The sequence below is a fragment of the Lynx canadensis genome, chromosome D3 (assembly GCF_007474595.2).
Source record: "Lynx canadensis isolate LIC74 chromosome D3, mLynCan4.pri.v2, whole genome shotgun sequence".
Lineage (NCBI taxonomy): Eukaryota > Metazoa > Chordata > Mammalia > Carnivora > Felidae > Lynx > Lynx canadensis.
In genome coordinates, this window is record NC_044314.2 from 58,322,962 (window position 1) to 58,338,023 (window position 15,062).

Here is a 15,062-nt window from a genome sequence, read left to right on the forward strand (position 1 = left end):
GGTGCCACTGGAGATATATTACATTCTGTGCAATTAAAAAAATATATATGCTGGATCTAGTTGTGTGGAAGTGAGAGTCCTTCATAGTAAATGATGTGCCATTTTGTTGTCATCAGAAAAATTAACAATTATTTTATGGATATATTATCCATCAGTTCATTAATTTATCTAGTTCTCTATGTGGTGAGTTTGAATTTTTTATTTTGCTTTGGGCAGATCCACATAATATGATGTGATGAATGGTTATTGGGAGAGACTCTTAACATAAACACGTGCCATGCAGAGTTGCTATCGCTGAAGGAAGATAGTTCTGTACATAATACATTTCCATTTCAAAGATTATATCATATAAATGAGACAGCTCCTAAAATGGTCCCATAGTAGACTTTGCTTATTTACATTTTACTGGAACCAATACCAATAATTCAAGATCTCGCCTCAGGAAGGGGCTTTAGCTTTTTAGCCTTGAAATAGAATCTCGCTGAGGGGAAAGGAACGTCTGAATGTTGTTTTCCTTTTGGAGAGCAATTCGGCATTATCTAGTACACTTGAAGACGTACAAACTCTACAGGCCAAGAGTCCCACATTTTACTGAAGGGAAATGGTGGCTAAGGAACATGTGTGCGAGGATGTTCCTTGTACGGTGCTTGTGACAGAGAAAAAGTAGACTCACCCTATCTGTTCTCAATGGAGCGACCTATAAGTAAGCTATGGCTTGTTTAATAGAATTCTATACACCAGTTAAAATTATAACTAGATTTATATTTTTAAACTTGGCTAACATTGAATGAATTTTCAAGCTGCAAAGAATGGTAGCATTTATGTAAAGTTGTAATCATCCCAGATATATGTAAGGAAAGTATAAAAACATGTCTGGGAATGAAACATAATAACCTTGGGATTGCTTGCAGGAAAGTGGCAAGAATTTATATCAGTAGTATTTTCTTTCTTTCGTAAAAACTGATCTGAGGCAAAACACAAAAACACATTTGATATTAGTAGGTGCACAGGTGATTGTTTTACTTAGGACTTTTCAATGCTTTTCCAAGGTTTTATTACTTTAAATTTCAACGACCTTAAATTAACGCCAATGAAAAGAATACTCATGCTTAACAGAATAACGTCTTTCAAGCATTGTGGGACTTCTGGCTTTATTCTGTGCAGTTAATCAATGCAGGCAGAATAAAATATGACAAAGGCTATTGCTATTGAGTGCCTTGTCAATGCATAAATTTCTTTTCTTCAGAAGTTGTCAACAGTAAATTGTTCACTGCCTCTTTTTTCCACCTGCCTTTCAACAAACTTTGCTTAAGAACGTTACACTAAAAAAAAATTGTTTAAAAAATATTACCCGGAAAGATTTGGTGAAATTATCCTCAAAGCATGCACGTTGGGTGATTAACCAAACACCTGAGATAGATAGATGATAGGTAGATAGATTTTTTTTTTTTTTTTTTTTTTTTAGTGTGCAAACCAAACACTAAGCAAAGCATCTTCCCACTCTGCTCTTTGAAGTATCGCCTGACACCACTAGAGAATTCTCCCCCAGGCTGTAAGTGGTTGCTCCTAGTTAGAGTGTGTGTATGCAGCCTCAGGCTCCTTCCTGAGGGTCTCACCTTCGAGTAGTCACTTTGTCATGCAAGAATCCTTCACATTTTCCTTACAATGTGAATAGGAATTTCGGCTTTCTCCTGGGAGGGAAATGAAAACTATCAATAAAAGTGGTAGGTGGATAGTACATTTTCCAGCAACATGGGCCAGTCGATTACATACATACCTTTATCATTTAGGCCAAGTTCAAACCCACACTTGGAAAGCACATGGGACATTGTGAAGAATATGTCCGTCCTCGACCAAGGAAGGAAGGAGAATGTTTGATTATGTGCGAGCCTTAGCACTGCTATACTTCCATTCATTTGTTCAGTGAGCCTGTTTTTTCATCTCTTAAATCAGTATGATGTTTGAAATTTAGGGTTTTTTTGTGTTTGGCAAGAAACTGTTCTTTCTATGTAGCATTGTGTGAAATATTTCGGAAAAATAGACAATTTTCAAGTACATTTCTTGATTTTAATTATGATACAATCCAAAAACAATTCACATGATACCTGTGAAAAGTTTTATGGGGGAAAAGACTATTCATATGGTGACTTTTAACTTCTACAATTACATCCCAGATATATAGATGCCTGTAAGGTAGCATAAATTAAATTTAATAAATTTTATGAATTAAATTTTCAACTTCACTGACAAGGGACACTTTTTAAACTCTGGAAAACATTGACTGACTCAAAGACTATGTTTATGTCACTTGAAAACAGTGCCGTGTGCCTGGAATCTTTGCTTCTGAGGAATATCGAGTGCTTGGGTAAGCCGATATAATATTAATTAAACAGGTATTTGCTCTGATTTAACTGGCTAGTAAAGAAAGCTGTTGGATTATTATTTTGTCTCCCTTTGTGTGACTGACAAGGCAGAAACACAGTAGCTGAAGGTGCCAAAGGGGACCTACCATGCCATTCTGGTTGTTACTGCTTTTATTGTAATAGACCTCTGGATAGTTCATGAAGAGGAAGAAAAGAGAAACCTGTTAGCGGGAGCATTGGTTGTAATCTATGTATTTGATTGTCAATGACAGGATCCTAAAATTACACCCAAATATCTCTCACAGGTTCTGAAATTGAGTTTCTGAAAAAGCACCGTAGTTGTAATAGAAGTAAAGAGCAGAGTTCCAGAGAAATGAGCTGTGAATTGAACCTGCAGTGGAAATTGATCCTCCCAGTCAGTTTCTGCCCTTATTCGTAGGAAAACAGGACTGAGTGTAGAAGGAGCCAGGATCACTGATTAAATAGGATGCTAAAGTGCCGGAGGCTAGTACTGGGCTTGCTGGTCCCCCAGGTCAGGACTGTGACTGTCAGACTTCTCTGCATGAAACCTGGCTGGAACTGGCAGAAAGAGAACAGAATGAAAAATGCTGCCGCCAGCCTGGGAAGCGGTAAGAACTCCCTGACTAAGCTTCAGGCATGACAGCCATTGCTCTCCTCAGGGAGGCTGTTCTAGTCTCTTATCGTGAGTCACTGGGCCCAGGTTGGGCCGCCTGGCCTCATGATTCATGCCAGTGGGGCCTGTCATGAGACCCATTCCAGTGTGGGCCAAGGGTGTGAGTGTGAAGAAGAACGGCCTTGGAAGCGACTCGCATCCCCAGTAGCACCTCCAGGATCATGAGGAAACAGAAGCAAATATCTGCCTAGTGGTCCTGTGAATATAATTAATTACCCTGTTATCTAACCCTAAGAGATTTATTTTGTGCACATATAATGGTAGTAATATATTCCAAGTGTTTTTGGCAGTGCTCACATTCTGCTCCTAGAAATGCAGTATGAGTTGTAATTAGCCGACTGAAATTACACATTTCTGGTTATGAAGTTGCCATTTACTGCCTACGGTGTGATATATTTCTACAACAATGCCCTTCAAAGTCTGCAGCGATCATCAGTATAACTCACTGGAGTAAATGTCCCCATGGAATGCCTCATTCACACTTAGCAGCGCGCTAATCGAAATGGTTCCAGCAGAGGCATTGAAGATAAAGGTTCTATAAAACACTAACTTAAGATGTAACCATTATATACCATTTCTGGATCAGAGCTTGATTTTCAGAATGGCAGAAGAAACGAAAAAAAGCAATAAAATCAGGCCATTTGCTTAGCATGACTTGAAAGGATTGTCAGATTCCCTTAGTCCTTGTACTTATCCTGTCAACGTTACCCTCAAAAAAGAATGTCATCACAGGTAGTTGGCAACTCACAGCGTTCAGTTTATGTTACCAGTTCCCATTTTCCCATCTCACTTAACTAATTCTTACCTTCTGGCCCTGGTGAGAGAAATGACAGCTCTCCATCTAAGGTGGACCTCGTTGCCTGCGTTGTGGTATTTTTTTCTAAGTTTACTTATTTATTTTGAGAGAGAGAGTGTGTGTGTGAGCAGGGTGGGCAGGAGGCAGAGAGAGAGAGAGGGGACGTCCCAGTCAGGCTCCACACCATCAGTGCAGGAGATTTTGATCCCACAAACCACGAGATCATGACCTGAGCCAACATCAAGAGTTGGGCACTCAACTGACTGAGCTACCCAGGAGCCTCTGCATCATGGTATTGATTCAATTTCTCTCTTAAGTTTTCCACTAGTGGAGAAGTCAGGGGATGGCTGGAATGGAGCAATAAAGTGACATTCATCCCTTCCCCCTGTTGATATGATGTGCCCCTGCCATTTTGGCGTGGACATATTAGGAGACACAACAGCATTATACTCCAGGCAAAGGCCCAAGAGAACATAAATGGTGATATCTTGTTTGTAACAGCTTCTGTAAGATAGTGTTGTTCTGGTGGTGAACCAGAATCTTGAAGATTCAAGCCAATGAGCACACGCCTCTTTGCATCTAAGGTTTAGACCTCAAACAGCCTCTGTCTCTAGTCTGCTAGTTACCCCTTTTGACAGTAGCAACTCTGGAACCTTGGCCACAGATGTGGTTGTTTTGTGCTAGGCTTAGCTGTTTTCTTTGACAAATTTATGGGAAGTTTGAGACATGATTTTACCATGATGGAATTTTTAGAGGTATTAACAGAGGGGAAGCCAGCATGCATTTCAAGAAAACTTGACCAGTAAATAGACTGAACCCTTGGCTTTTTTATTCCTGGAACTTAGTCCACGCCTGTATTTTCTTGACTAAGAACTTGGTCCATGTGTGTATTTTCTTGACTAAGAAATGATGCAGGCCTGTTTATGTAATAGAAAGTAGTTTTTTTTTATGGAAATTAAGTTAGAACTGCATTGTTTAAACTAATATCTGAAACATTTAGTCATTTTATTAGTAAGTAGAATTGATGAAAACCTTAGGAAAATGCTTTAGAACAGTTCTCTTGGATACCTGTGATTAATAAGGAAAGGGGCAAAGAGATGTTTGTTAATCTGTTTATTTATACGTATAAGGGATCTGGAGCATATTAAAAGTTTTGTAAACGTTCAACTAACAAAGCATTATATAAAATTAGACATTTCCTTTACATTGCAAAACGTCATGAGACTGGAAAAAACTGTCAATGTTATTTACAAATAACTTATTTATGATATTTCCCCTAATACTAGCAATTTAAATATAAGACATTGATTTAGTAGTAAGGTGCATTCCATGAGGATGCCACTCAGGATTCTCTGGGGGAGTTTTTGTCTCACTCGTCCTTGGTTCCTAGAATTACTATAGGACAGAGTAGCATGATGATCATTATTAACCTCATTTTATGGTTTGAGCAGATATCTGGCTGATAAATCCCATCTTGCACATATAAAACCAAGGTATTATTTCTGTTGAAGTGTTTTCATTTGTTGGAGGTCACCGGAAAGGAAGTAGTTAGTAGTTCTAGGTTCTCCCTACGTCCTAAGTGATGGAGAAAACAAGGAATTTATGCACAAACGGAAATCAAGAAATGAACTTCAATGTTAGTCCAGACAAATCTCCAATATCCACAAAGTATAGATAGAGTTTTCTGGCAAAGCTGAAATGGGGAACATGGCGTAGACCCCTCTTCTATGGAATTAGAAAGAGAAGAGGAAAGAATCTTCACAAGCACTTTTGTTCAAAGATTAAATGCATGCGATCTTTATTATATTTTACAGTCTGTGGTCATGTTTTAGGTGGGTTTGGGGATATCTTGAACATTCTAATTTAAATCTAATAATTTCTTTATTTTGGTAGATACTCTGCAGTAGAGAGTTAAAGCAACACGGTTCGTTGTCAGACATATATGAATTCAAGAGCCATAGTGAAACCTTGAACCAAGTTCTTGGACCCACCTTGGCTGCAATTTTTTTCATCTGTATATTGGGAAGAATAGCACTTGATTCACAGGATTGCTTTGAGGAATAGAGACTGTATAGAAAGCAAGTCACACAGAATAAGTGCATATACAGTAAATAGCTATTATTTCTCAAGTTTTCATGCTGATTTTCCCTTACCAATCATGGATCTCTTTACATTCATGTGTGATGACCACAATTCAGGAAAACAAAAAGTCAGAATATATGGAGTAAGTATATTTATGGATAGTCCAAAACAGAGCATTTTAGATGAGCAAATCCACGAAAGGTAAACTGCTTAGAAAAGTGTATAGCAAATAGTAAGTGCTCAATAAATGTTATGTATCTTTTTTACATGTATTCATTTTATTGAGAGACAGAGGGAGAACACAAGCAGGGGAGGGAGGGGCAGAGAGAGAGAGAGGGAGACACAGAATCTGAAGCAGGCTCCAGGTTCTGAGCTGCCAGCACAGAGCCCAACACAGGGCTTGAACCTACAAACCATGAGCTCATGACCTGAGCCGAAGTCGGATGCTTAATGGAATGAGCCACCCAGGGACCCCATGTTTATTTTTAAAGTTTGTTTTTTTGAGAGAGAGAGACAGAGAGAGAGAGAGAGCATGAGCAGGGGAGGGGCAGAGAGGGAGGGAGAGAGAGAATCCCAAGCTAACAGCAAGGAGCCTGACACGGGGCTTGATCTCTCGAACCGTAAGAAATCAAGAGTTAGATGTTTAACCATCTGAGCCACCCAGGCACCCCAAATATTATGTATTTAGTACTGTGGTTTTCATCATCATCTCATGAACAAGTTAAAGCTTTCTCTGTATATATTCTTTCTTTTAAAACTTCTAAAATACTTATATAGTCCCTGCAAATCATTTAGATTTCTAAGTTTGAAACTCTGTATCTGGAGCTTGGGCTCAGCAGTAATATGAAGACATTGTCAGGGATAGGAAAGAACTACTTGTAGAGTAATTGCATGAAATTCTATGCAAATCAAAACGCAGAAAAGGCCTGGAGTCCTGTTCAGAGGTTTATGCTCTCTAATAGTTAGGTTATTTCATGCTGAATTCTCAAGCTTTTTCTCTTATGTTTTCCAATTACATAATTGTAAATTAATTTTAAAAGATAAAACATATTTGTCAATTCACATTGAGATTGGTTTCATGTGTCAGAGCCTCAGAGGAGAAGAGCCTTAAAGAAAAGCACTGTATTTCCCTCTAATGAAAATTTTGGAAGTTGTCAGTTCAGGGATAGAATGGTAACTCAGTGATTATTAGAAACTCTGGGTCCTTCATCATTGCTTTGAATGGTTAATGTTTATGTGCCTCATGGCCCATCCTGTTGGCATGAGCGAAAAACATCATATCCTCAATCCAGCAAACAGGAAGGAAGAAGGAGAAAAGATGGTGAGCTCCTTTTAAGGACGCCTCCCAGAAACCGTTCTCGATCTCATCTTGTATGCCAATCACCAGAATTTAGACACAGAGCCACACCTCGCAGCAGAAGCCACTGAAGATTCTGCTCTTTATTCTGGGTGGCTTTATGCCCAGTTACGATTTAGGGATTTCGTTATCATGGAAGAGACCAGATATTCGGGACAACTAAGACTATCTGTGACATCTGGGCTTCACCGACCTCTTACAATTCATTTCTCTTCTGTTTCCTTGTTCCTCCTTTTCTTTTCTGTATTAGATCCCATGCGTGGCCCAAGAAAACTGGAAGTGGTGGAAGTCAAGTCTCGACAAATCACCATCCGCTGGGAGCCATTCGGATATAATGTAACTCGCTGCCATAGCTATAATCTCACGGTCCACTACTGTTACCAAGTGGGAGGGCAGGAACAAGTGCGAGAAGAAGTAAGCTGGGACACAGATAATTCACACCCTCAACATACGATCACTAACCTCTCACCATACACCAACGTCAGCGTGAAACTCATCCTCATGAATCCCGAGGGACGGAAAGAAAGTCAAGAACTCATAGTACAGACAGATGAAGACTGTAAGTACTTTTAAATGATATGTTTACATGAAATACATATTCTTTCAAAGAAACAGCCCGTTACTTCTTTTAGGTTGAGATCTCTGTAATGAAAGTGAAGGAATGAGTTACTGTGTTGAAAAATATAAATGTGTATCTGTGCCTCTGAATTTAAGCACCGATGTAAAAGGGTAAAGGAGTAAAGATACAGAAGTTTATTTTAATTCTTTATGCGTCATACAGTTGCCTTTCTATATGTAATTATTCTATATTACTCTAAATAGTTCTTCATTCAAATTTTATTATCATGCTAGACCTAAGAGTTGTTGTTTGGGTAGGAGATTATATGAAATGCTTATTTAAATATATTTACATGGCATTCTGAAACATATTTCATAGTTCAGATAAAAATTCAGCACAAAATAGAGGCTGCCCTTGCTTTTCAGCACAGTGCTGAGAAATTACCTCATTAGGTTGCTGACCATGGAATAGATGATACTTTCTCATAGGACCAATATTATAATTGGATATTACCTCAATAAACAAGGATTTAACAAATAGGCAGTGCATGTCACTAGCAACTCATCAAAGAAAGCAAATACAGAGTTGCAGTAAACCTCTAAAATAATTTAACATAGTAAAATTATCCATTGAATCCCAGAGCATGGACACAAATGAGCTTTTACATTGATTATACAGGGGACCCTCGCGCACAATAACATGTACATATGGCACATAAAATATGGTGGTAGCATATCATATATTTGGCCTAAAATTTCTTTGCCAGGCATCAGAATAAGATGGCAAGGAACTTGAGAAGCCCATTAAGTGAATACACTTACTTATTCCTGGGCAAAAGATATTTCACTTTTTTCCTTTTTCTTCATGCAACTGATTATGCAGTGATCCTTGATCACCGATTATGGGAACCAGCCAGAGTAAATGATGAGCTCATCCCACAGATTTCTCTTTTCTTTTCTGTAGCGCCATCAAGCCCTGCCTGTGCTGGTTGCTTTCAAATAGTTGTCTCACTGCAGTTATTTTTGTCAGGAATATTAGCTTCCTTCAGGTCACCCAATCAGGGCTGAGACTTGGGGCCCCGTCTCTGTTTCTCCGAGTTCTTGTCCATCTTCCAGAAAAGTGGAATAAGATGTCAACATTATCAGTTGGCCACCTCTGACCCCCACCTCCATATTTCTATGCTTAATTTGGTTCTAACTCCTGTTGTTTCTACTTCCAAAATACTAACTTGTTCTTTTCTCTCAATTTCCACTACCTATATCCGGATCCTCGTTATTGCATGCTGAAATTTCTTTTCTTTTTTAATTTTTTTTAATGTTTTTGTTTTATTTTTGAGACAGAGAGAGACAGAGCATGATCAGGGGAGGGGCAGAGAGAGAGGGAGACCCAGATTCCGAAGCAGGCTCCAGGCTCTGAGCTGTCAGCACAGAACCCAGTACGGGGCGCGAACCCACGAGCTGTGAGATCATGACCTGAGCAGAAGTCAGACACTTAACTGACTGAGCCACCCAGGGGCCCCTAATTTTTTTTTTAATGTTTATTTATTATTGAGAGACAGAGAGAGACAGAGCATGAGCAGGGGAGGGGCAGAGAGAGAGGGAGGCACAGAATCTAAAGCAGGTTCCAGGCTCTGAGCTGTCAGCACAGAGCCCGACGTGGGGCTTGAACTCATGGACTGTGAGATCATGACCTGAGCTGAAGTCGGAGGCTTAACCGACTGAGTCATCCAGGCGCCCCTACATGCTGAAATTTCTAACCTTCATGGGTGGTTCCAGCTTTTGCCCATTCTAATGTTGCCTACTCAGCCACAAAACATGTTTAAAATACTCCTGCATCTCTGTTATTTCTCCTCCTTCGTTTCTGATTTTATTTAGTTGAGTCCTCTCTCTTTGACATCAGCTGTGGAGACATTTTTCTAGGTATGTCTCCTCTGGCAAGGTAAAAGAAAAGGAAAATTGAACTGTTGGGACTGCATCAAAATAAACAGCTTTTGCGTAGCAAAGGAAATAATCAAAACATCAAAAAGGCAACCTACTGAATGGGAGAAGATATTTGCAGATGATATAGCTGACAGAGGTTAATATCAAACATATACAAAGAACATATACAATTCAGTGCCAAGAAAACAAATAATTCAATATAAAAACAGGCAAAAGACCTGAAGAGACATTGTTCCAAAGAAGACACACAGATGGCCAAAAGACACATGAACAGATGCTCAACATCACTCATCATCAGAGAAATGCAAGTTAAAACCACAATGAGATGTCACCTTATACCTGTCAAAATGACTAAAATCAAAAACACAAGAAATAACAAGTGTTGATAGGGATGTGGAGAAAAAGGAACTCTGTGCGCTGTTGGTGGGAACATATACTGGTACAGCCACTGTGGAAAACATTATGGGGTTTCCTCAAGAAATTAAAAATAGAATTAACATATGATCCAGTAAATCTACTACTGAGTATTAATCCAAAAAATTGAAAACACTAATTAAAAAAGGTATGTGCACCCCTATTTTTATTGTGACATTATTTACAATAATCAAGATATAGAAGCAACCCAGGTGTCCACATATAGATGGACAATATATGGAACATTACTCAGCTGTAAAAAAGAATGAAATCTTGCCACATGGCATGGATGGACCCTAGAGAGTATAATGCAAAGTGAAATAAGTTAGAGAAAGACAAACACCATATCAAATCACTCATATGTGGAATTTAAGAAACAAATGAACAAAGGGGAAAAAAAAAGAGAGAAACCAAAAAACAGACTTAAATACAGAGGACAAACCGGTAGTTGCCAGAGGAGAGGTAGGTGGGGGGGGGATGGGTGGAATAGATAAAAGGGATTAGAAGTACACTTTCGCTGATGAGCACTGAGAAATGTATAGAATCATGGAATCATATGGTGCACCTAACACTAATATAACACTGTATGCTAATTATACTTGAAATAAAAAAGTTTTAATCACAATATGAAAGTACATTTGTATCGTGTCACTCTCTCCACAGAGCTGTCATTGACTTTGTTTAAATCTTGGCTTCCAAGGTCTTCTGTTTCCTGGCTCATACTCTAGAACTAGTGACTTTTCCTCCAGTGCAGATCATTCTGCCCAGAATGTCACCCAGGCAGCAGGTCTGGTAGGCCATGTCCTTTCCATTCCACGCTCTTCCTCCAGGTCTGCTCTCCAGCGCCGCCTGCCGTCCACCTGGCTGCATCTCGCTTCCGTTTCCTCTGCTGCCCTCCAAAGGGCTCCTCAGGCTTCAGGTCCTTCACAAAGCTGCCTCCAACTCCTCCAGCCTGTAGCACTCTCACCCCTCTGACCTCCTTTGCACCTGATAAGAATCTTTTAATCTATGGGCTTTAATTCCCTCATCTGAAAAGTGAGAATAATAAGAGTTGTCAAGCATATTAGAGTTAGAGGAAATTTACATAGAGAGCCATTTGTAGCTGACAGAGAGAGGCCTTTAATGAGCGATCATTATTGTTGTTGCAGTGATTCAAAGCAACTCCTTGTGACCTTTCCTTGCTCTTTTTGTTATATTTAATCTTTTCGTCTCTTAACTACAAACTGGAGAGAAGAAGCCTTCTATTCTTCTTCTGTAACAATAGGCACGATCCAGATTGCGAAATAAAACACTCAGAAGTGTTCTATTCGTCTTTAGATGAAACAGTAAAGTTTGCTGATCATCACCTCATTGAGGTTTTCATCAACAGTAATGTTTTAACCAAGGAGAGGGAAGATGATATGTAGTCCTTTCTAGAAACGAGCAGGTGTGTCTTACTCAAAGCCACGTGAGCGAACCCAGTCACTACTTTTGGGTTTCGAATTGAGAAAGGACAGGAGATGGGAGTTCTGTTAAGTTCCATCAGAACATGAGGTAAGAATAACTTACCTTTTTGTGTAAATTACCTTGCTAGTCCCAGAAGTTGGGGCACGCATGACTTCCAAAAAAAATTCTACTGTGTCCGTAGCACACAGGCATGCAGTTAATTAGAAAAGCTTTTATTTCAAATTTTATTTCCTAACAACAAAGACTTTGAAAACAGAGAAAGAGAAAAAAGACAAAAATAGAATAATTGTCATTCCTGAGTTTGAAAAAAATGGGGTGGTCACTTTATGTGTCTACCATTATAAAAGGCTACAGTTCATTGAACATTATGAATTTTACTCTGGTAAAATATGTTTATTGAGTATTTATTTCATGAGAAAGTACATGGAAAAAATTACCTCTTTATCACTGTTAAAGGTATCACAAGAATAGAGCTCAGTTCCACAAACTTAGAAACATCCCAAATCCTGAATTTCTAAGAACTTCTGAAAACAGGTAGTAGACCTAAGTTCCTGTGAGACACTGTTATTCCTAATTTATTCAACTCTTCCGGTAGTTTATTTTAGTTTACTTTGTCTGCTCCTGACCTTAAAAATATATATGTATATTATGTATATACATTCATTTATATATTATTTAATTATTATTATTTAATCATTTATATATATTCATTTATATATTATATATGCATGTATATGTACATATATTATATATATAATTATCTATAAATATAGTGTACATGTATATTTATATAATATCCATATATATGATATATATACGAATCTCAGTTAGGTTTTCTTGTTAACATGTCCACAGTGCCATCAAGTACAGGATCTCCAGTACATTTTAATAAGTTTACCCCTTTAAGTTGTCCTCTCTTCAGCATAATTTTGACTTTCCCATTTTATTTTACTATGATTTAAACTAACTGAATGAAACCAAAGATATATTTTTTTCTAAGTCTTCACCTCTTTACATCTGCACATACATATTAGTAAGTATTCTCAATTAGGAAATATCATCTCAGAATAATAGAGCCACTCATATTTGCCTTGATACCACGAGAAGACTGATGATGATGTCATAATAAACACTTTCAAGGTCAAGAGGAAGAGACTAAGTAGAGTTTTCTCTGGCATGGCCCATTTTACTTCAGCTTCTGATTGATGAATATTACCATCTTAAATTCTGGACTCTGAATTTTCTTAGAACCTATCAGTGTTATAACTTCTTAAATGTGTTGGTTTTCTTTATTTCTGCATAGTTTCACATCAGTTCCTTCAACCTGAGATAAACAATTATTTTCATATTTATGTATTATTTAGAGTTTGGATGGTAGAGGTGAACTTAGTCCAACTTCCTCATTTTAGACATGAGGAAACTGAGGTCCAAAGAGGTTCAGTGAATTGTCCAAAATTGTACACTTTAATTACTGAAAGTCTTGAGGTGCCTGAGTGGCTCAGTCGGTTAAGTGTCTGACTTTTGATTTTGGCTCAGGTCGGGATCTCAGAGTTATGAGATTGAGTCCCACATTGGGCTCTGTGCTGGATGTGGAATCTGCTTGAGATTCTCTCTCTCCCTCTTCCTCTGCCCCTCCCCCCTCAAAAATAATACATAAATAAATAATTACTGAAAAGTCTTAAATCATAACCCAGTCCTCACGTCTGAATCTGAATCTGTACCTTTTTTTTTCTGCCAAGCTATACTTAGCTGTGTTTAAAATAACTATAAAATCTTACATCTACCTCAGTAGCCCCTCAACTAAAAAAATGTGTACTACCTATGAGTCCTTTTGAAATTCTAGGCAGCCTTTCCAACCTCGGACATCTTACCAACCCTTAAAGGTCTATTCATATCCTCCCACAATCTAAAACATTCTCTAACCCCCTTTTTAAACTGTGTTGAGATGTGTTTATCCGTTCATGAGTTGATGAACATTTGGGTTGTTTCCACTTGAGCTATTATGAAAATGCTATTAATATTTATATATTAATATTCATGATTTATTTTAATATTCATATATAATTTTTTGAGTAATATATGTTTTCAGTTCTCTTGAGTATGTACCTAGGAGTGGAATTCACACGGTACATTTATCTGTGTGTATCTGTTTGAAGAGCTGCTAGGTTGTTTTCAAAGGAGCTGTATGATTTTATATTCCCTTCAACATGAGGGTTTCAGTTTCTTCACATTCTCAGCAATGTTTATTATTTGCCTTTGGATTATCCCATTTTAACAGTGTGAAATACTATGTCATTGTGGTTTTGATTTGCATTTTCTGGCTGGCTACTGATGTTTTCATGTGCTTATTGGCCAGTTGTGTATCTTTTTTGGCAAAGTGTTTATACAGACCTTTTGCCCATTTTTAATTGGATTATTTGTTTTCTTACTGGGTTTTAATAGTTCTTTATGTATTTAAGATACAAGTCTCTTGCCAGATAAATGATTTGCAAAAATTTTCTCCTATTCTGTGTGTTGCCTTTTCACTTTCTTGGTAATGCCACTTGAAGCACAAAGCCTTTCATTCTGATGATGTACTTTATCTACTTTTTTTGTGTATGTGTGCCTTTGGTGTCATGTCCAAGAAACTGTGGCCTAATCCAAGGTCATGAATATTGACACCTGTGTTTCATTCTAAGAGTTTTGTAGTTTTAGCTCATACATTTAGCTCTTTAATCTATTTTGATGTAAACTTTATATATGGTGTGAGGTAAGAATCCAACTTCATTTTTTTGCATACGGATATCCAGTTGTCCCAGCACCATTTGTTGAAAAGGTTATTATCTCCCAATTAAATTTTCCTGGCACCCTTCATGAATACCACCTGACTGCAAATGTAGAGATTTGTTGTTGTATTCTCAATTCTCTTCCACTAATCTGTATGCTTATCTTTATGTCAATACCACACTGTCATGATATAATAGCTTTGTAATAAGTTTTGAGAAGTGTGAGGCCTCTCCAACCACTCTTTGATTACTCACACTGTCACCAAAAAATTTGATCATGCACCTTCAAATATATGTAGAAATACTACAGGTATACTACTTTTTAAATAGGATAGAAGGATAGACACACCAATACACTAAATTATATATAATATAAAGCATATGTGCAAAAAAGGAATTTAAATGAAGAGGAGATAAATAATATTTTTAAGCAATATTAAATGTTATAGAAAATTGGCAGGTAAATTTCCACCTTCCCTTATGCCCATTAGATTTTTTTTTTTTTGAAAACTAGTTAGTTCAGGTTTTTAAAAAAGTCACACCAAAGGGGCACCTGGATGGCTTAGTTGGTTAAGTGTCCTGCTCTTGATTTCAACTCGGTCATCATCTCACAGTTTGTGATATTGAACCTCATGTTGGGCTCTGT

The 15,062-nt window shown here is 37.9% G+C and overlaps 1 protein-coding gene across 1 annotated transcript in view; it reads left to right on the forward strand.

Annotated features, from left to right (window-relative positions):
* Positions 1-15,062, forward strand: part of PTPRM (protein tyrosine phosphatase receptor type M) — a 794,802-nt gene that overhangs the window by 475,228 nt on the left and 304,512 nt on the right. The window contains 1 exon segment of the mRNA XM_032595357.1: positions 7,543-7,851. Coding sequence (XP_032451248.1) covers positions 7,543-7,851 — 309 coding nt within the window.